This window comes from Mastomys coucha, unplaced genomic scaffold (genome assembly GCF_008632895.1).
Source record: "Mastomys coucha isolate ucsf_1 unplaced genomic scaffold, UCSF_Mcou_1 pScaffold4, whole genome shotgun sequence".
In the NCBI taxonomy this organism is placed as follows: Eukaryota; Metazoa; Chordata; class Mammalia; order Rodentia; family Muridae; genus Mastomys; species Mastomys coucha.
In genome coordinates this window covers 52519829-52542731 of record NW_022196910.1, presented here as the reverse complement: position 1 = coordinate 52542731, position 22903 = coordinate 52519829, and the positions used below count along the sequence as shown (strand labels likewise).

At 39.9% G+C, this 22903-nt stretch overlaps 1 protein-coding gene across 3 annotated transcripts in view; it reads left to right on the top strand.

The window, feature by feature from the left end:
- The window catches only part of Slc16a7 (solute carrier family 16 member 7), a 169311-nt gene that overhangs the window by 80241 nt on the left and 66167 nt on the right, over positions 1–22903 (top strand). For 2 of the 3 annotated variants that reach the window (XM_031350224.1, XM_031350223.1), the window contains 2 exons: positions 6393–6518; positions 16089–16338. In XM_031350224.1, coding sequence (XP_031206084.1) covers positions 16119–16338 — 220 coding nt within the window. In that variant the 5' untranslated portion in view covers positions 6393–6518; positions 16089–16118. The remainder of the gene's footprint in view (positions 1–6392; positions 6519–16088; positions 16339–22903) is intronic. The other variant, XM_031350225.1, reaches the window with a different exon arrangement.

The following is a 22903-nucleotide window of genomic DNA, read 5'->3' as shown; positions in this document are numbered from 1 at the left end:
AATGTGTGAAGACCCTTGGAACTATCGGCAGGGCCACCCCTTGCAGATAGTTTGGGGACAGATAAAAATGCAGCATAAGCAAGCCGTGGAGAGCATGTGGTATTCCCCCATGGCTTCTGTATCAGGCTTGAGGAGTCCCATCCTGACTGCCTTCACGACGGACTGTAAGCTTTATGACGGAATAATTCCTTCCCTCCACACATCGCTTTTGGTTTCGGTGGTTACCCCTGCGGGAGGAAGCAGAGGAAGACATCTGGGAAATGTTTGAAGTCTAAGTGCAAAATGGGAACTACCAGACCGCCCAAGTAGTTCAAGCTTTCTTAAACGTTGATCTGAGAATGTCACTAGACGTTCAGTTGAAAGCAGGTAAATGACTTTACAGCCTTGTCTCAGGAGGTCTTAAGTCTTTTACATAGGGTCTGTTTCATCAAAAATTTAGTATTGACAGGAGAAGACTCAGCTCTCTATGTTTCCAACACTTGAACCAGCGTGTCTGGTGTGGGTGGTAGAATTCTGGACAAGATTCTTATTTCTATTGAATCCTAAAATCAAGGTCTGTTATCTATCCCATCATCATTATGGAAATATCAGAAAAACAACAGAAGAGTTAGGAAACCAACAGTACAAATGTCCTGCCTTCCCCTTCGGATTTGAGACAAGGCATCTCATTAGTGCTGGACTTGAAGTCTCTCTTGAGACTGGGCAGACCTTGAGTATGTGACATTTCTGCCTTGGACTCCTGAGCCACATAGATCACAGTCCTGTCCACCCAGCTCAGCTCTTTTAATCCAAATAGAATTACCCACTACTGACTACAAACATAAAGAAACAGATTAATATGTGCATATAAGAATTTTATATTTTAGCACTTTTATGTTATAAAGTTTATAATAGAAAAATAACATGCATTTATTATATAATCTTGAGAAACATTTTTAAAGGCTCACAAGTTATATAGATTAACTTCCCCAAACTATATGCTGTTTACACCATATATATGTATGTATATATATACATATACATATACACATTACATATATCTCTTTATGTTTCGTTCTAGATAATTTGTGTGTGTATATAAGCACATAAACATACATTGTATGGCTAAAGGAAAAGCTTGCCTTGTCCTCTCCGTGAGCTTTCTTGAATCAACTGTCAATAAATAAATTAATAACAAAAGGCCTATTTTTGTTTGCTTTTGAAACAGGGTTTTACACATCTTCCAGTCTGGCCCTCAAATTTGAGATTCAACTTTGTCAGCCTCCTGAGTGAGAGGTTCCAGACATACTGTGTCAGATAGTCTATGTAACATCCCCACACATGGTGACTACCAGAGGGTGATTATCTGCCTGCCAATGGAGATTGGCATGCTTAGTTCCATTCAAGTGGTGAGGGAAATGTGTACAATTCCTTCTGAGGTGTAGTAAGTGGTTTTTTTTGGAAGAGGGAAACTGGATTTGAAATAATCATTATTTGCAAATAATTGTCTCTGGTATTTGATTGTTCCCATGGGTCAGACTTCTTCAAACAGCACTCTGTCTATGCAGGTTAGGTCCATCGCTATTCTTTTCTGACAGGTTATCCATGAAAATTTATGGAAATGCTGGAAGGTAAATGTGGTCTGTGAGATCCAACATCAAGATATCTAAGCTGACCAAGACCCATTCTGTGAAACTTGGTTGAGAAAGAAAACTGAGACACAAGGCATGGAGGCAGGATGGGCAACATTCTTGATTCTCAGACCATGTCTGTAGATCCACACTTTGTGGTTCTGTTCCCTCAGCCAGAACACTACAACAGCCCACCTGTAGAGTGTATGCTTTAAAATCCATAGAAGCTGGTTGGAGAGATGGCTTTTGCTACTTTTGGTTCCCACACACACACATGGTAGCTCATTAATGTCTGTAACTCCAGTCCAGGGACCTCCCATACCTTCTCTAGTCTCCAAGGACACTACACCCATGTGGTGGACACTCACACATGCAGGCAAGAGTGTGACACAGAAAATAGAGTTAAGTGCAATAAAATAGATAGAACCTTGTTTTACCATTTATACCTTTGTCATTTGTTTTGCTCAATGGTTTGTACAGATGAACTACATCCTTCTTTCAGGTTATTGGACAGTGATCTGATATTTCCAAATGAGTGAAGCAATTTGCCCCTTTGTGATGACTGTCCTCGAGAACTCTACTCAAAGATCATTGCATAATTATATGATTTTCTGTGGAAGTGGCAACCTTATTGTTCAGTCACTGTGCTTATATCTTTTAGAAACAATTTACCATGAGAGTTGAGGGGGTTTCCCAGGAAGTTTTGAAACATTACAATAAGCCTTGTGCCGTAAATAACAGACCCACTCTTAGTTCTAATGGAGGCTGATAGGCAAGGCAGCCCTGCTAAAACAGAGATAGAAGACACAGCTCTGTGCTTCCTTGGGCTTCCTCAGACCATTCTCAATACTTGGTGTTCTGCTCTGTGTTGCCTTATGGTTCTGTTCTGCATCCCTCTTAATGCTCCTGTGTTTCTCTCTCCAAACTCCACCTCTAGTCTTCTAAGGATAGTGTGATTGCAAGTAGGTCTCACCTCAATAAAACAGATGAAAAGACTTGTCAGAAACTTTTATTTTTGCTCTGTGAGGTACTGTTATAGGTCCTGAGAACTGGGAATAAACTTACTGTAATTGTTCTCTTTGTGAGTCTGAAAGCATAATTCCATAAACCTGGATAGTTGTTTAGTATTAGCAAGTGATTTCTAGTTCTTCACAATTTAGTATACATTAGTATGCTATTTCTTAATTTACCAATTGTGATTGTAAAATATTTAGTTAATTTAATCCTTAACATCAGTTAGAATTGTCAGTCATTTTAACTGCAGTAAGACTTTGTGACTAAAAGTAGCTTTTGTGTGGTTGACATTAGGAGGGCCATACAGTCTTGATATCTTTCTTGTCTAGATGTCAAAATTAATCAGTCAATAGGATTTAAAAGATTTACTTAGAGCAGTAAAAGTGACTCCTAGGATCACATTCCAATTTTAATTCAATTATAGGTTGGAAAAGAAAACATTTGGTTCCATTTAATTACTGATGTTAAATGGAATGAACTGGCACCTCAACTTAAACCACTGTACATTAGCTTGGCATTGCTATCTTGTTTTGTGTAGGGAAGAAGAAACAGAGAGCAAAAAAATTACACTATTCTTTATGGAGATCTCAATCAACTTAGGTGACACAGGCCAGTGTTGAGTGCGGGTGTGAGAGTCCTGGTTTAATCTAGAAAATCTTGATGATTTACAGTAAAGCCAACAGTCTCCCAACTGCTGTTGGGTTTATCTGGGCCCTAGTTTACTGAGTCTATTATTTCAGGGCCTCATCTTTAAAGATGAAATGCAACCCTGTCTGGTTAAGGTTTGGGAAGTTAAACAAAGGGACCTGAACAGTTCATTAAAGGGACATGCTGATAATTCTATACCATGGAATGCAAGAGAGCCTTGAATGAAAATCTAGCCCTCGATAATCACAAACACTTCTGTTACTATTATCTCTAACATGGATTAATCAATTTAATTGATAAAATGATATTCATTCTAGTAAAGAAGAAAAATTTCTGTTGAAATCACTTGAAATAGTGTTTTCAATAGACCCTTTTGGTTTTTATTAATAGTAATAGTTAAACATGTTGTAACCACTCGAAAAAGTTGTCGAAAGCATAAGCTGAAACAACCATAAACTTTAAAGCATTGATGTGTAGTTGTACTTCTTAAATCCAATAGTTAGTATATGAACTGTGGTGCATCTAGGAAGGACATGTACAAGGATTGAAAATTAGAAATTCACCATAGTAATATAACTGAGGGTGCTGGATATGATATGTACTATAACCTTGGCACTTAGGAGGCTCTGAGACAGGAGAATCCTGAGTCTAAGACTAATACACTTCATGTAGCAAGCTTCAGAGCAGACTGCTAAGAAAGCAGAGCAGTGCCCCTTTCCAAAACCAAGTGAGCCCAGGACTAGCAAAAAATGGACCGATTAGGTCAAAAGTGAAGGAACAGGATCCAAATAGGCCAGTCACTAAGTTTCTAAGTTCCTAAGTTGCTAAGCTCCTAAGTCAGGTTGCAGGACACCAGGGATAATGATGCTAACAAGAGAGACCCCAGTAATAGCAACGATTTGGATACTTACTGAACATCACTCTGAGAAGCTCATTTCGCACCTTCAATCCTCTATGCCGCCATATGTACTTTGATTCCAAACACTGGTTTCTCTGAGTGTAGCGTGTAAAAGTACTTGAGTTGAGTATCTAGTACTTGAGTTGAAGCATCATTAATTCATGTACCCTGTAAGGCCTGTATGCATGTGGCATGCATGGGTACAGCCATGAAATAGTATTAGCAAATATGGTGTCATCTTGTGATAGTGCTGACAGAAGCACTGCTTTGTGGTAGGCATGAGGGAAGTAGCCCACAGACGTTTTACTTGATGAAATAAAAATAAAAATTTCATCTTTTCTTAAGAATGGTTGGTTAAATTCTTAAAACATAATCATTCATTGTCAAAATTGACAATAAATATGTGTAACATTGTGTGCGCCCCTGTGTATACGCACATGTGCATATGCCCAAGTGTCTCTAAATTAGATGACAATAGATCAAAATCAGTAGAGAAAATATATAACATAGACTAATTGAAACAATCAAATTGAGCCTTTCTGGATTATTAAGCCATTTGTTGAAAGGTACTTGTGTTGTAGATTGATTTTTCTAAAATATAGGTTGGTTAGATTATACACTGTAAAATTTCACAGAAGTTTTGGCAAGCAGGTTGGATTCTCAGCATCCTGAGATTTTCCTCAGAGCTCCTTTTATTGTTGCTTCTTAACTGGTGTGTGTAAGACATTGGGTATAATTAATTATAGCCTGGGGGACAGAGCCTACTTTTCAGGGATGCCTCAGGCCTTCCTCTGAGACTGTGACTGGGGCTCAGTGAAGTTTGCTGTGCCAGAGGAAAAACGATGAGAAATTAATCATCTGAAAATATAAAGACTTCCTACATTGACATGGACTGGCTACTTGGTGTGGGGTGGAGCTCATGGCTTACCCAGCTTTTGAAGGCCATGGTAACCCTAATCATTCCAGGTAGGACCAGAGCTGACATAAGCTGCTCTTCCACAGGCCCAGCACGGTCACTGAGTGCAAACACTTCACTGCTGGGAAACATGAAGCCTTTAACTCAATTTCTTGTCAATTGCTTAGATCCAATCAGTGACTCTCAGACTCCTTTGCTCTCTTTATTGATCTCCACACATCCTTCATCCTCTTACACAAGTACCTCTGACCTGATCGATGGTCACAATGTCTCCTTTCAGCACTGTAAAACAGGCTGCCCTAGAGCCAAAGCAGATGACCACTTACTTAATTGAAAGAATCTAGTTTTCCACTTTTTCTTATGCTGAATCTGGTCCAAAGTATCTTTATACCAAATTTTAATATATTTTGCACCATATTGAGGATAATATCTTTAATAAACACATTTAATCTATTATGTTTAGACTTGGTTATCAAGATTGAATTTTGAAACAGATCCTTAGAATATTTCTTTTTGCCATACCTCAGTGGGTCACATGGTTCAAACCTGTGTATTATTGATAACATTTAGGGTTATTTTGTTAAATCTCATATGTACACACACACAAACACACACACACACACACACACAAACAATTTAATGCCAACGTATTTAGGTAGATATAAGGAATTGAGTGGTAGCAATGAATGTCAATAAATTTTCTTTGTTATAATGTAAGTTGTGTACTCTATTATTTGCACAATGTCTGCATATGTCTTCATCTGTGTGTAGTATACATGGAAGCCAGAGGCCAGTCCCCAGAGTAATTTATTGGGAGCCATCTACATTGTTTTTGATGTAGGCTCTCTCACTAGGATCTGGAACTTATCCATTCACCTACACTGGCTGGCTTGCAAGCCCCAGAAATCCTCCTGCCTTCATGTGCTAGTGTAGAATCATAAGAAAGTACCACATGCTGGACTATTCACACAGATTCTGGGAGTCAAGTTCAGTTCCTCATGCTGGCACAGAAGGCACGTTATCCACTGAGCTAGCTCTCCGGGACCTGTAATTTGTTATTATATATATTTAAGAAGCTGGTTCTCCTTTACCTTGCCCATTTTATTTCAGCTCCATATATATGGTTTCTTCAGTCACACATTAGCAGCTAAATTGGATTGACAATTATATCTATAGATGCATACATGCGCATTTATTATTGAGGTTATAAAAGATGTGTAGAATTCCTGGCGTGAATTGAAGCTAGTGACTAAGGAGGCCGTGGACTACAGTTAAACATTTATTACCTGCTTTTATTTTTCTGTAGATAATCTGGAGTCTGCTCTACCTCTCCCTTCATATTGCCTTCAAATATTGCACGTCAACATAAAGTGACTAGGCTTAAATATTCTACACACCACCCAAAGCTGTTAAAGTGGTCATCTGGTGGCAGGTAAATGTATATTTTTGCTTGTAGTTCCTTAGTCATATTTACAAATAAAACAGACAAATGCGTAGCTGCTTCCAATTACGTAGAATATTACAGAATTGCTCCCAAGGAAAAGCATCATGTAGGAGTGTGTGTGTTCAAACTGAATCTTGACTGTTGATCAACTAACTTCAACTGCTAAGAAGCAAGAGGTGGTTTGTGGGATGTGCTCCTTTCCCAAGGGTAAGGGATTGGGATCTTAATACTATGAACTGTCAGCAGAATGCCAGCAATAAGCACCCCACCTCGGGCGGGGCCTATGGTCTCTCAACCCATAGATTCTCAGCCTCAAAAACTGGCAGATGCCTGTGGTATACAGTGGAGAGCACCATAAATCCAACCAGGAAGTATTTATTTGATTGCGTGCCTTCTGTGGCATTGTTCCACCTCAGGGCATGCTTTCCTTTCCAGGCAGGTGGTTACTGTAGCTCTTAGAGTCCCTAGCTAGATAAGCTTGATAGTAACTTTTCTCATCTGGTAGCATGCATAACTCCTTAAAATGCTCTGGGAGATAGAAAGGATGAAGCTACCCGATCACACCAACTTGGCTTCTTCCTATCTAGGACTCAAGTATGTGATGTATTGAAGTTCAATGTCTGACTATCAAGTTCTAGAGAATAGCCAAAGTCAATCCCAGTAGACTTTAATACTTGGAGGTCTGTGAGACCTCGTTAGCCAACAACTCCAATAAATGTAAGGCACTCCTAGCATTGGCATCTTCGTTTGTGTTTTTGTTTTGTTTTGGTTTTTTTTTATTATAGTTTATAGTTGGTAGATTTTTGTTACATTATAGGGTAATAATATTTGAGGTTTTATACATGTGTATGCTTAAACTTTAGGAACATTGTGCAGCAGTTTTTCATATGGCAATCCGTGAAAGCCTTTGATATTAGTTTTCCTTCTCTATACTGCCTTCCCACCCGCTACCCCTTCACCCTACCTCTTGTATCCCTCCTCATTCCCACTCATACACCAGGATTCTGTTTTCCAAACCTTGAAAACCCTCTCTTGCCCTGACACTTGACTAATTTCCTCACCTCTGAGGGTATTTCACACCAGACTTATGTATCTGTTTACTCCAAGCTAACGTCTTCAGATGAGAGAAAAGCCGGAGGTATTTGTCATTCTAGATCCGGGTTGCCTAGTTCAGAACACTTGTTTAGAGCTTCATCAATTTCCCTGTAAATTTCACGATTTACTCTTGGATTTAGGTGAATAGCATTCCACTTTGTAAGTGTACCTCATGCTATCCATTCATCCAGGAAGATTGAGGCTGTTTCAAATTCCTGGCCACCATGAATAGAGTCATCATTGGACGTGATATGAACGAATATCTCTCATACTCATATGAGTCCATATGAATACTTTTGAGTATTTCTCATAGCATATTTTGGGTGTATGCCAAGAATGTTATAACTGAATGGTGTGGTGGCTCTAATTCTCACTTTTTCCAGACCTTCCACACATCCACAGACACTGTCAAAGTGACTCCTCCCACCACAGAGGAAGGGTCCCTTCTCCATACCCACATCACCAACTGTCACTGTTTTTATCTTGCCATTTTGAATCATGTAAGGTGAAATCTCAAAGTTATTTAGTATTTCAGCTTAATTCTCAGGGCTAAGGATCTTAACTATTTAAAATTTTTTTCTCAGATATTAATGAATATTTTCTGTTTAGTACTTTGCCTCTGTGGTTTTTTTTTCTTGCTGTTTGGCCCTTTTACTATCTTTGTATATTGTGGATTCTAATCCTCTGTCAGATATATAACTGGCAGAGATGTTTTCTCATTCTGTAGGCTGTCTGCTTACTAGAACTAGAACTCAATATCTTGATACAAAAAGTCAGGGGAAAGCCTTACTTGTAGAAGGAATCAAGCATCTAGATAAACTAAGCAAAGAAAGCAAACGCTGTTAATAAGCACAGGATAGAAGCATACGGGAAACGCAGGGTACCATGGAAGACTGAATCTTCAAACTATAGGAAAAGAAGAAAGAATCCTACGTTGGCGGTTTATACCAGATCTGTAACAAGACAACAGAAGAAAATTTCCTAAACTAAAGTAAGATAACCGTGGAGATACAAGCAGCTCACTGAACAGCAGCTAGACAGGGTTAACAATGAGGCACCCCACAGTGTGTCAAAGTTGTACACTAAATATGCAGGATAAAGAAAGATGTCAAAGAAGATAAAAACATACAACTGTAAGCCGCACAGTGAACCCCCAATGAGAGAAGACCAAAAAGAAGCTCTCCACAGCATACCTTAGGCAAACTCCACAGACACAGAAGAAAGAAGAAACACCGGAAACTGTAAGAGACATACCAGACAACTTACGTATACAGGATAAAAGCTAACTTTTAAGGAAAGCTTTAAGATCCACAAGAGCCTGGAGCTCAGTAATTCTAAAAGACCAGGACTGCCAACTTAGACAAAGTTGCCCAGAAAACCTACCTGCTATGGTTGAAGGAGAAAGGAACGTTTTCCATGATCCCAGCAACCCTGGACATTTAATAGCAAACAAATCAATGCTAATGCGAGTACAGGAAGGAGGATTCGGAGCTGAGGGAGGGGAAGAGACAGGGTAGCAAAACTGCAGCTTCATCCAAACAGTCACAGCTAAGAGTACAAACCCGCAGAACGCATCAGCATGGCTGGAGAATACTCACACCTTTCACCGATAACGCCATTGACGACCCCAACGCTCCCAGCAAAAGACACAGCAAAAACAATCCCAGGCAAAAAGAGTATACTGGACAGATTGCTATGGCAGACTTCAAGGCTGTTTCAGATCCTTAATAATAAAAATATTGTACTGGCAGAAAACCAGAATATAAACCATTAGAAACAAAATAGAAGGGCCAAATATGGGTTGCAAAGAACTATACATGCCTCATTTTTGACAGAGACAAAGAGCACACTGGGAGAAAAGAAAGCATACTCAACTAATGGTTCTGGAAGCCTGGATGTGCACATGTGAAAGGATGAAAATAGATCGATAAGGATCATCCCTGCAAATACATCAGATTCAAGTGGATCGACGATTTCAGGGTGAGCCCTGAAACCCTGAACTGCTAGGGGAAAATCTAGGCAGACAAGAGTGTGGGAAAGGACTCTGCAAGCAGAACCACCATTTTAAAAAGGCAGTAACGCCCAAAACTGACAACTCCGACCCCATAAAACTAAAAATTGCATTGCAGTTAAGAGAAACATCAGTCAGGTGAAGAATAAAACCTAAAAGCAAGAGATCATCTAGAGCAGCTGTGCATGAGTAGATTCATACCCACAGTAGACAGAGAGCTACAGAGAAAGGCAGGAAAATAAATGATGCAACTGAAAGATACCGAGGAGTCTAGCAGACTTCTAAATAGAAGACCTGCATAGCTAAATAATACCTCAGAAGAGCATTCATTATCCTTAGCAGTGAAAGGAATTTAGATGGAGTAACTCTGATTCCTCCCCACTTCAGCCGGAAGGGCTAAGATGGGTGTCCTCTTCTCCCTGGGCTAACTAAGATGGGCGCCCTCTTCTCCCTGGGCTAAGATGGACGCCCTCTTCTCCCTGGCCCAATCTGTCTCTGAAACTTTCTTTGGAACATTTTGTATGAATTCCAGATGTTTTCCTTTCAAATTTTATTTCATTTTGGATTTTCTTTATAGATTCTCAGAATTAATTATAGCCTTGGGTTGTTTTCACTATTTAACTCAACTTTGTGTTTGTTTGGTCTTCATTACAACATTTACTCATACCCTTTTTGAGTTTTTTATAATTACTTTTATTTTTTTGAGTTCCTTATAATTATTGCTATTTAAATTCATTGGTTATTTTGTATCATCTAAATCTCTTTCCTCAGGTAACATTATAGGAGCACTATGTTTATTATTTTATTTTATTTTAATTTTATGAAATCATAGTTAAAACATTCCCTTTCCCCCCTGCAAGCTCTCCTATATATCTCTTCCTGCTCTCCTTCAAATTGGTGGCCTCTTCTTTTTTTTCCCCACTAATTGTTACTATATACATATTTGCATATGATGCATATTCCTAAATATAAGATTTTCTGTGTGTATGTGTCTTCCGGCCAACGTTTAGTACTGGACAGTTGGTATGTTCCCTCCCAGACCGCCTCCCTCCCACCCCGGGGAAGACAACTTCTCCCACTGCCTGCTCTCCTCAGTGGGCTAGAGTTCTTTGGGTAGAGTTGACTCCAGTGCACTGAGTTTTAGCAGAGACGGTTGTGTAGATTAGCATGTGGTTTGCTGAGCCCATTCAGCCTTGGAGCAACTAACTCAGTGACTGTTTGAATGGGGTGTCAGAAGTGGTCTCAGCTCAACCCTGACATATGGAGCATACCTATGCAGAGGGAGAGAATGCTCATAGATAATCCTCAGGAGTCTATGGCAGGGGCTGAGGACTTTTGGAGTGGCTATGTGTATCTGAGGTCCCAGCCTTGGTTAGGGGAACCTTTAAGCACAGGACACATGGCCCTCAAAAGAGCTGTGGGTGTGAATGTGTTGGTGGCAGAGCTGTCTTGTTTCTACATGGAGGGGAAATGGAGCCCTTGGCCTTCACGAAGCATGTGGTGTTGTTGAGCATGTGAGTCTGACACCCTTTCCTGGAGGAGGGGATGAATGTATTTATGCATTTTAAAATGGCAGGAAAATACACTGCAAAGTGTTACTTCTACATGTTTACCACATTAAATATGATAAAGACCATAGTCATTTGAACTCATAGATTAGTAATGATAGACTTTAGATACCATTCTGCACACAAGAAATGTACAAGGCCAGGCCCTTACTCCTTGTAGTTCAGTCCCTACACTCTACAAGAAAGGGCTGCTTACTCTGTAAATGCCTTTTGATATTTTCTCAGTTATTTTTCTGGGTTTCCTTTTTAAATTTTCAAGCCAAAAGGAAACTGGTCACTTTAAAATTTAATTTAAAAATGTGGTAGTAAGCTCAGATTCATAAGACAACACCCAAGGCCTTTGCTGCCTTCTAAGGCCATTGCTGCCTTCCAAGGCCATTGCTGCCTTCCAAGGCCATTGCTGCCTTCCAGCAGGTTTATAATCCGTCTTTCCTTCTGCTTTTGTTAAGCATCATTCACTTCTAACAACACTATTTTTGGTACTCGAATGTTAAAAAATGATCTTCAAACAAAAATAATACTGTTTTAAAATCTAATAAATGAAGAGCTAGGAGAGATAAGTAGTTGCATTTCCAACAAGAAGCAATTAAAAAGATTATAACACACTGTAAACATATACATCATTTAAAAGTAACTTGACAAATATGTGGTTTTTTTCCCACTAATTTGTAATCTTAGTAGAATATTAACCTAATACAAGTGTTTTTCACTAAAAACCAGTAACCACTTTACAAGCATTATTTATCCATACCTGAACCTATTTTGTTGCTGGGTTTTGTTGTGGTTGTTGTTGTGGTTGTTGTTGTGGTTGTTGTTGTGGTTGTTGTGGTTGTTGTTGTGGTTGTTGTTGTGGCTGTTGTTGTTTTGGCATTTTAGTGGGCTTTTGTTATGTGAGAGATTTTTTTCTCCCAGAGGAAATAACATAGGCACACACACACACACAAACATACATGTATGCACATATTCATACACACATGCACACACACATGCACATAGATAAACAGATGCACACACACATGCATGTACTTACACACATGCACACAGATAGATGCACATACACAAGTGCACGCACATATCCATACTCACTCTTATAAGGAGACTACCTCCCTACAGGACCAAAGACACAAGTTCACAAACTCCACGTGTTTGAACCAGTGGGATTTTTTTTTCAAAACCTATTTTTAATGATGGTTCTTAAGTGTTTTAACCTTCCTTTTAATCTACCACTCACCAGAGGTAGTGGGAAAGAAAGAATATGGGAAAATGGACCTGTTTAGAAAGATTCTTTGGAGCAACTCCCATGTGGGGTGTCTGGAAATGAGCAGTTCAGTTCACAGGTCAGCAGCAGCTGGATGTACTCACGACCACTTCATAGAAACACGAGCACTCCATTTCAGTAGAGCCAGAATAGCAAACAGGAATCAACAGCGGTGGCACTACCTAGCAGAGACAGCCAGGCCTTGGCCTTGGCTCGAGTCAGCAGTAAGGACTGCAGAAGAAGGGCGGGAGAAGTTCTCGGCTGTGCCTCTCTCAGGGAATCGAAGATCGAAGATCGGCGAAGACGCCAGATTAACAAGCACTGCGCAGCTAGCTCTATAAGCAAGCCAAGCTCAGCCCCCACCATGGTCGGTCGAGTCCTATTTATGACCTGCAAAAATCAGATGTCCTCCACAGGTCTTGCCTCAGCACAAGGCTTCATACCCCAGAGAAGGGGGTTGCTAGAGGGGTAAGGTAGGAGTGGGGTGGGTGGGTAGGCAAGCACCCTCTAAAAGACAAGGGGATGGACGAGGAGTTGGGGAGCTCATAGAGAAAAGACCAGGGAGGGGAAGCAATATTGGAAATGTAAATAAATAAAATAATTAAAAAAAAGTCTAAGGCAGAACCAGTGGGATTTGGGGGGTGAGTTACAGGTGTGCCGATGACTCAGAAGCAGTTGTGCCCCCTGAAAGCCCAGCACCGGAGCTCCCTGAAGCTCCACAGGCCTCAGAATGGCCTCTCCTGAGCAGCACTGCTCCGGGCTCCTGACACAGAAGCCTACTCCCCTTTTTTTCCTTGGGCAGGGGCCCTAGTGAGAGAGAGTTTCAGCCTTCCCTGATTTGTGAAGTTTGCTGGCCTCTGGAGTCTCCTGTACCTCCTGTCTCTGTCCCCGAGGGAAGTGTGCCTGACTGCGCAAACTGCTAGAGAGTGGCTTCAGTGTACCGAAGCATCCCCACGCTAGTCAGCTTTTACCACTGTGACAAATTACCTCAGGAAATTAACTTTAGTGAAGGGAAGATTTATTTTTATTTGAAACTTCAGAGGTCTTCATCACTGACACCTCATTCTTTTGTTGGGGACCACTGTGAGAACTCTGAGTCAAGGCAGCATGGGATACATTGTACCAAAGATACTTACAATGGAAGCCAAGAAGAAAGGCAGAAAAGGCCACCGTCCCAGAGTTCACTACAGAAACACACACCAGGGAGCTAACTTCCTTCCCTTGATTCACAAGTTAAAGGTCCAGCCATTTCCCAGCAGCACCAAAGGCAGACGGCCAGGCCTCCATCTCCACGATACAGGGGAATGTTTACCATCAGACTATACAATCTCTATGGGGAGAAGTTTTCAGGCTATGAATGTTTTAGAACTCGAGTGCTCTTGACTGTTTCAACCCTTCAGGATATTTAGACACACAGAATATAATAAAAATGTCAAGTGGGTTTTCTGTGACCTATTTTACTCCCTGAGTACATAGTCCAGCAGTATTATTTCTGATGCTTTGTACTTTATCTTAGCACCAGCAGTTAGATCTAACGGCTTACATATTACTCAGGCCAAGTTTCTTAGTATCACCGAAAGTGTCTCATTTTAAAATAAAAGTATCAAAGGATTTTTTTAATTAAATTGATTAATAAATGCTTACTCGAGATAATAAGGACATATTTAGCAATAACAAAGATTCAAAATTAATGAGGCGTATCCCTTTGTCCATAGTATTTTTATACAACTATATTGTAGGTTAATTTGAATATTATGCACTTAGGTCAGAAGCATAAGAAATGAGAAATTTGAAATGTTTTTAACATTTTAAAATTACATAATTCATTTTATTTTAAAATTGAAGAGTTTTTGCACACTACATCTTGATTATGACTCCCCTTCCCCCAAGTACCCCCATCTGCTCCCTATCTCCTGACTCTCCTAAATCCATATTCTTTCTTTCTCTCTTTAATTAGAAAACAAACCGATATCTCACAAGAGCCAAAGAAAAAGCACAAGAAACATATAGACACGAAGACACAAGGCTAGGCTCACAACCAAAAATATAAAAGTGTGTGTGTAGGCACATGGCTGTATGTGCACGTGGTGAGTGTGTGTATATGTGCATGTGGTGTGTGTATGTCTCTGTGTATGTGCATGTGTGTGGAGGGTGTGTCTGTGTGCATGTGTGCTATACATGTGGAAGGCAGAAGGCGACGTTTGGAAATCTCTGCTCCCACTGTGCTGTTTCCTGGAGTTGGACTCAGGCTCTCAGGATTGGTTGCAAACACTCCTGCCTGCTGATGCTGCTGACTCCAATTCCGACTTCATGTCATTACTGTGTTTGGTTCTAACTCCCACATCCTCCCTCTCTATTGAGTTTAGAAGAACTTTTTATTACACTGTATATTCTTGGAAATAAGGAGTTTACCATTTAAAAATTCTTACCACCAACTTTCCCAAATAGAACTGGAGACACATTGGTCACTTCCTAAGTTTTTCTAAAAGAGTAATTTCAGATCACTTTAAAAATTATCAACATATGACTAAGCAATGTAACATCTAAAAACAAAACAATGTAATATAAAATATAATTTTCAGCCAAAAGTTGAATTTTTATGATTTTTTCATATTTATTTAATATATATCAAATATGTTAAAGAGCCTTTTTTTTCTAATCCTTCAATAAGTAAGCACTTCATCCATGTAGCTAGTAGAAATCCTTTGAAATGAAAGAGAGCTAGGGGGGCGGGGAGAGGGAGGAGAGATTCACAAAATGGCCAGTCACCCTAATTTTGGAAGGGCAATGTTTTTTGTTTTTTTTTTTAAATATTTATTTATTTATTATATGTAAGTACACTGTAGCTGTCTTCAGACACTCCAGAAGAGGAAGTCAGATCTTGTTTTGGATGGTTGTGAGCCACCATGTGGTTGCTGGGATTTGAACTCAGGACCTTTGGAAGGGCAGTCGGTGCTCTTAATCTCTGAGCCATCTCTCCAGCCTGGAAGGGCAATGTTTTAAATTAAGATAGTCTTAAGGCCTGATGATGGCTCAGTTGTTAAGAGCTTGGCCCAAGATTTTGGGGACCTGAGTTCAGTCCTTCAGAATCCACAAAAGAACATTATGTACGTCATCCCCGTGCTGGGGAAACTGAGTGAGAAGAGCTCCTGGGAGCCGTTGCCCCTAAGAGCAGCCAAATCAGCAAGCCCCCGACCCTCTGAAAGACTGTTTCCTGAAACCCAAGGAGGAGAAGAGTGTATATATCAACTCCTGACATGCATATGCAGGCACAAGTACACACACACACACACACTTATGAACCATAGCCTGCACACATATAGAAGGCATTTGTTGTGCAGTAGTTAACGTTTCTCCCCAGTCCTTCAGTTTATATCTGGATTCTTCACATCCAAATCTTTTCTTCCCATAATTATGTGCTTTCAGATTTTACCTCTTAATAATCAAGGCTCTCTAACATTTGCTTTTGAATTGATTTTCTAATCATTATCAAAGTACAAGAATACTGAGTATGTTAATAAAAACCATATGTTAGTTAGTTTCTTTGAGAATTCTATCTTAGCAACTATCAAGGGTGATACACAAAATCAAAAGTATGACATGAATTGTAATTTCTTTTCCACTAGGTTACTTTAGTCTCCAGTAGAAGTGCAGAAATGCCAACAGAGTCTTCCGCACCGCTTCCAAACCCACTTCCTCCTGATGGAGGGTGGGGCTGGGTTGTAGTCTGTGCGTCCTTTATCTCCATTGGATTTTCATATGCCTTCCCCAAAGCTGTCACGGTATTCTTCAAAGACATCCAGGAAATATTCCACACCACCTCCAGTCAGATCGCGTGGATATCATCCATCATGCTGGCTGTCATGTATGCAGGAGGTAAGGTTCTTGGCACCAAGGGATGTCTGCAGTAAGAGTATAGTTCCCCATCTCTGCCTACTTCTGATGGACTATGTCCATGAGTTAAAACCCTTACATGTTAATCAATTGAAATCAATCAAAAAGCATAATTAGAACTGTGTTCTTAATGGTTTATGGTGATTTAGCATGATTTATTTGTTTGCTTCATTTTCAGTCTTAATGGAATAATTCTTAGAACAAAAAATTATTTGTACAAATGAGGTTTGCAGGACTATTAAGATTCCAAGTAATTCTGCTGTTTGCTTTGGAATGAACCCCATGCTATGATGTGGGAATTATACCTCAGCATCATCATAGCTGACCAATGTGCTTTCTTTGGAGTGAAAAGGAAATCTATGTTCCTGTCAGTTTATAAAGCCAGAGCACACTCTGCTTTGCAGCGTCCAGGGTGGTGCCGTCTGCCATGTATTTTCTGCAGATGTTCGAGTTGTTGTACATGGAATAATTCCTTATTGTTTTAGGGCTCCCAAAACAATGGCTGCTTCCAGTTATATTGTTAGAGTCTCTTTTAAAATGGGAGTGTAAATCATGAAAGAGAATTAATCCATCAAACCACCCCATATTGGAGTATGAAACAATGAAAATCTCTCATTATTATGTGACCCATTGTCTTTAAAACATTCTCAACAGCAGACCAGCCTTTTATAGATTTTTTGCATATAAATGATTATTTAAAATGTATGGGTTTTAGAATTTTCATTTGTCAACCAGTAATTTAAGTTTAAGAAACAGTTATAGAATTAGAATACAAGAATGTAAAGTTATCATTTAAGTTATCGAACATCAGTTTTTTACTACATAAGTAAAGGCAATGTGGTTCCTAGTGAAGGGCATAGAACATTAGCAATAATAACCAATATTTGCTGGAATTTGCTCTTGACCAAGACCTCATTCCACACTTGATTTGTGTGATATTTCCCAGTACTCTTTTAAGAACCTATGAGATGATTTTCTTCTTTCTGTTCTGGGACTAAGGACATAGACAAACTAGTTTTCCAAAGTCACTGGGCTCATTTCTGGAAATGCAACCTGAGCCTTCAGACATTTAGCCAGGGTACTCCCATATCTTTCTCTGTATATCTACAGAATGGCAGAGCCAGGGCAATCCAGTTCTGAAAACCCAATGCAGTCTCTTGCTTTGTATCATTGACGTACATTCCACCTGCCCTGTAGGCATACCAATTATTCTGTAAGATAGCATCTCTCTAATGTACTACCAAAGCCAATATTTGTATCTTACTGATTCTAGATTTATCAGGATTGAATAATATTGATATGGTTAAACTGTTGAGTTTTTATTTGCAGATCAAGAGTAGCATTTACATTCTATTTGTACTTGTATTTGAAAAACTATGATTTTTAAAATCTCTTTTTAGAATAACTTTTGGATGCCTGTTTTAAGAATTGTATTTGCTATTTCTTATATCACTATAGAAATGCTTGGTAGTGTGCAATCATGTTCTTCTATAGCTCTAGTGTTCTATGATGATGCTCTGCTGTACTCACATATGTTCCTTGATCTGACAGGTCAAGGTAAATATTAAGATACATCCAATTTTATCCCTGCCTCTGACATATAACTGAAATGGAATCCTCTAGGGGCTTGGTACAGGTTCAGTGAGTTTGGACAACAGGTTCTGAAACCGTCCTGCAGTTTCACGAACCTGGGTTCTCTCTCCAAAAAGAGAAAGGGGACCTGAAACAGACCTCGAGAACAAAAGGACAGGAAGCCAAGTTGAGGGGTTCCAATCAAAGCTCACCACTTTACTTTTGGGGCTTAGCATTTATATGTATACAAGAAAGCAAAACTGGATCTCTAGGTTACAATGACATTTGCATAATATAAGCAATGTGGGAGGAGTCAGGAAGAGTCCAAGCAGAGTCAAAGGGGAAGTGAAAGGGAAAGCCTGGGCTGCAGGGCATGCCCGCTCGGGTGGAGGTCAACAGCGGATGCCCAGGTCAGTTTGTTTTCATTCAACAATGAGGAAGTGTCAGCCACTAGGTGTACCTTCCTCTGGAATCCTTGAAGGCAGAACTCAGCGTAGTGGGCCTCCGCCCTAGGCACAGCAGGCGTGAATTGACAGTCTCCAGTTGCAAGCTCTGATGTCTCAGAGCTGAGGCAGGGGGGAGGGACCCAACAAGGTTCCATTTTATCTGTTGAAAATATTGTTGACTAACTTAAAGTCAAGAATCAGAACTTGATGTAGTTAAGGTCAGTTCCTGAGTCTCTTTCTCTCAGCCTTTTATGCACAATCCCCAGTTCTCTGTGGCTTCAGGACATGCATGCTCATTGGAAGCTCACTCAGTGCTTCCTACGGTGCCTGTTCTAACACCCTGACCTGTGCTGTCCTCTAAACCTACTCCCTGTGTTGGGCAAAAAGAAAGCTCATTAGTCTTATTGAGCGGCCAGCCTTGGAGTTTATGAGCTTCATTTCTGACTATATTCTACTGGCCAGAACTAATTATTGCCCTGTGTTGAGGCACAGGTCACAATAACTGTGGGCTTCCTGGAAGAAAAATAAGAACTGGATAAGATCCAGTCAGCGTCGGAATTTCCCGCTCCACAGTCATTGTCCCCAAGCAAAGGAGAGCTGGTTTATAGGGGTACCATAGTCATGGCCTAGATGTTGAGCTAACTAAATGAAAAGGAGGCTATAAAATGATAGAATGGCATCATTTAATTTAATATTTTAATTTTCTAAAATTAGTGTGATATCTTAATGAACATTTTTTTACTAGGCTTGTCATGTATAAATAATTTCATTTTATGAATACATTTATTTTCTCTTTAAGATATGTATGTGTACAAATTTGAAAAGGCACAAAGGAAAACTATGTTTTGAAATAGTTTCTCCTCTATTCCATGCTGGCCTTTATCTCATTTCATGGTTGAGAATGGAAGGAGAACTTCCTTGAGCTTCTGATTCTCCTGTCCCTACCTTCACAGTAAGGAACAGCAGGGTGCCTGTGGAGTGCCCAGGTTATATAGTTGGAGGTTGAACACAGGCATGGCATAAAGGCTAGATAATTTCGCTACCAAATGGAATACATCTCCATCCCTCAAATGAAAACTTGATAAATTAATAAATACAATGGTAATTTGATATTCATAATTTTGGGGAAATCATTATGGTATTTAGAGTAACATAAGAGTAAATTCTGTCTAAAGTAAAGTGGATAGGTGTTTTCTGTGTAGTTGCTTTGAGAAAATAATTCTAAGGCACATAAAAATACTGAGTGTATAGGAGCCTAATGATGGTAAGATGCAGAAAAGATCCAAATAAGCCCTTGGAATATTGCCCCAAATCCTCAATTATCAGGCCTGCAACTGTGTTTGCAAGTCATCGCTGCTACATAGAAAACAGTATGACACATCTCCAGGCTTGTGTGTAAAGGGAGGAGAACCCAAACCCCATTAAACTGTAACGCACACTGCTTGATGTAGTTTATGCATTTACATGGTTCCTCATGCTGTCCACATTTCACGTTTTATCCCTATAGCCAAGATTTCATCTTTGAACAAAAACAGACTTTGTGCTAGGCATTCTGGTGCAAACCCTCAGTAGACAAAGACAAGAGGAGATCCACAAGTATGAGGTTAGCCTGGTGTATGTAGCAAGTTCTAAATCAGCCAGGATTACACACTGGGACCTTGTCGCAAACAAATAAAGGGACCAGATGTATTGGCACATGCCTAATTTCCATCCAGCATGCAGAGGCAGAAAGGCAGAGAGGCAGAGAGGCAGAGAGAGGCAGAGAGGCAGAGAGGCAGAGGCAAGCAGGAGTGCAGGAGCACAGGGGGTCAGAGAGGGTCAGAGAGAGGCACAGGGGCAGAGGCAGGCAGATCTTTGTGAGTTCAAGGTGAGTTGGTCTGCAAAGTGAGCTCCAGGAGAGCTAGGATTCTATGGGGAGAGTCCGCCTCAACACCAAACCAAACAAACCCAAACCAAACCAAGCCAAATAAAAGGACAAGAAAATAAACAAAAACCTAATCCACGAATGAAAGGAGGAGCCAGGAAGTATGCTGGGAGATTGTGTCTTGTAAATCCACGATATCTCAGCAATACAGATAAACAAGATGTGAAAAATTTCAACATCACCTGACATTTCAGTGTAGACTGGGAAATCTCATGAAATCCTACCTCTAGATGAAAATCTATGAGCAATTAATGACTGACAAGAGAGGGTGAACCAGTGTTCCCCAGAAAAAAGCCTCCTCATTGGTTACAGTCACCTGGTGGTTAGTCCCAAAATACACATACAAGTGATACTTCTATGTATCTGCATGTGCATGCTCAACAGTAATAATTCAAGATAAAAGAGTTCATGGATCCCAGTCAAGGGGAGAAGTGGAAGCAATGAACTGAAGGAAAGGGAGGAAGTAAGATCATATTTGAATTAAAAAATGCTTACAGTGGTAAAATATAAAATTAAAATAAATACATTTTACTTCTAATAAAAATAATACTTTTTATATTTAAAAAGTTATGAAGGCCATAACTTTTTATATTAAAAAGTTAAAAAAGCTATAACTTTTTATATTTAGAAATTATATGTATATACATAACCACAACTAATTTGAAAGGGCCATAATTTGGAAAGAGAGCAAGGAGAGGCATATAGGAGGGTTTGATGGGAGGAAGGGAAGGGAGAAATTATATAACTATATTATTACATCAAAAAAGAAAAGAGGAAAGGAAAGGAAAGGAGAGGAAAAGAATACATTTATAAAACCAAGTAACAGGAAAAGATCTGTCCAGACAACCTTCAACAGGACACTTGGTGACAGATTCATGAGACCTTTAAAAACACCCTTAGACTGCCCTAGTCTCGAATGATTTCTCACGGATGGGACACTGGACTAATCTAATGGAAGACAAACAGAAAGAAAGCATGGTGTGTAAACCAGAATGAGAAAGACAAATTTCACTTCATTTTCCTATTTTGATTTACAAGCTCTTTTTTGGCTAAAAAGCACAATGCCTTTAGAAGTACAATGTTTCTAATAAGATGTAAGTTGCATACTGTAGGATTCGAAATCTTGTAAAAGTTGATCAGTTTTTGGTGCATTCTTAAAGCTGTGTAAATTCTGCCCCCAGTTAGGACATTTTCATTACTTCAGAAATAAATCCTGTGTCGTCTCCCTGTGCCTTAACCTGTGTCATCTCCCTGTGACTTGGCCGTCTGCCCTTATAGATGTGTCTACTCTTAACATTCTCATAACTGCCCTGTCTCATTACCTGCTTTCATGTGCATAAGGCCAAGGTGTGTGTGTGTGTGCATGTGTGTGTGCGTGTGCACGTTCATGCGCGTGTGTGCGTGTGCATGTGCGTGTGTGTGTGTGTGTGTGTGTGTGTGAAGGGTAAGGTCAAAGGACATATTACAGAGTCCAGTTCTCCTTCCACCTCGTGAGTACTGAGCATTGAATTCAAGCCACCAGACTTGGCAGCAAGTGCCTTCACTTACTGAGCAGTCTCATCACTCCTCTCATTTCCATTTGTTAAAACGACAAAATGTCTACAAAAATCTCACTGCCTTTTTTATTGTGCTAGCAGTCTACTGCTGGCCACTTGGCCTGCCCTCGAGCTCTGTATACCTGGTCAGTCTGCATTACAAAACACTAACTCATCTTCTTCAAGCAGTTAACAATCAGGAATTGTTCAGGGATAAATAGCTCCTTTCCCTCTTCCCCTCTTAGCACTGGAACCTTTTCTAGCCCAGACCTGTGCTGCCACAGTCTCCATGGGTTCACACATGTCTCAATTCTCTTATGTCTGGAAAACACTGCATTCAAGGTGTACTCCATCCTTGCTGGCTCTTAGCATCTTCCTGCTCCCATTCCCCACAGGTCCCTGTTCCTTGCAGAGGGAGGGGACTGATGCTGACATCCCCTTTAGAACATAGTGTTCAAATCTTAGACTCTCTGCACATTGTAGAGTTCCAAGTCTCCATACAAGTTCCTATCTCCTGTTAGAGGAGGCATCTTTGAGGATGGCAAAGGGAGACACACACCTATGGGCACAACAGCATGTTAGTAGGATCTTTTTATTTAATCAATACATTACTTTAAAAAACAATGGTGTTCGGTTTTCCCATAGCCCCAGGGCCTATCTTCTCTCAAATTTCTGGCTGCCTGAGCAGTAATGAAAATAAACATTTTTTTCCAGTGGCAGTAATTTAGAATAGAAGTCTGATCAATTTAATGAATTAAGGCACAGACATTAAAAATTCTATCATTAGAATTTTTTTCAAGTGTGATTGACAGCTCTTCTGCAATGACTCCAGAAGTCTTAAGAGTGCCTTGTCCTAGGCCACACCCTCAACTCTGTTTTATCTTGATTTCTGTGGGTAAAGAAATTTAACACCCATCTCTGAAACCACTTCAGTTTATGTTTAACATCACAGTTCTTTCTTATAGAAGACAAAGTCAATATCTGATTCAAAATATTTCAATTTTTTCCTACATAGAGAAGACCTCTACTTATAAATAAGGCTTTCCTTGGTTGATGAATATAAATAAATT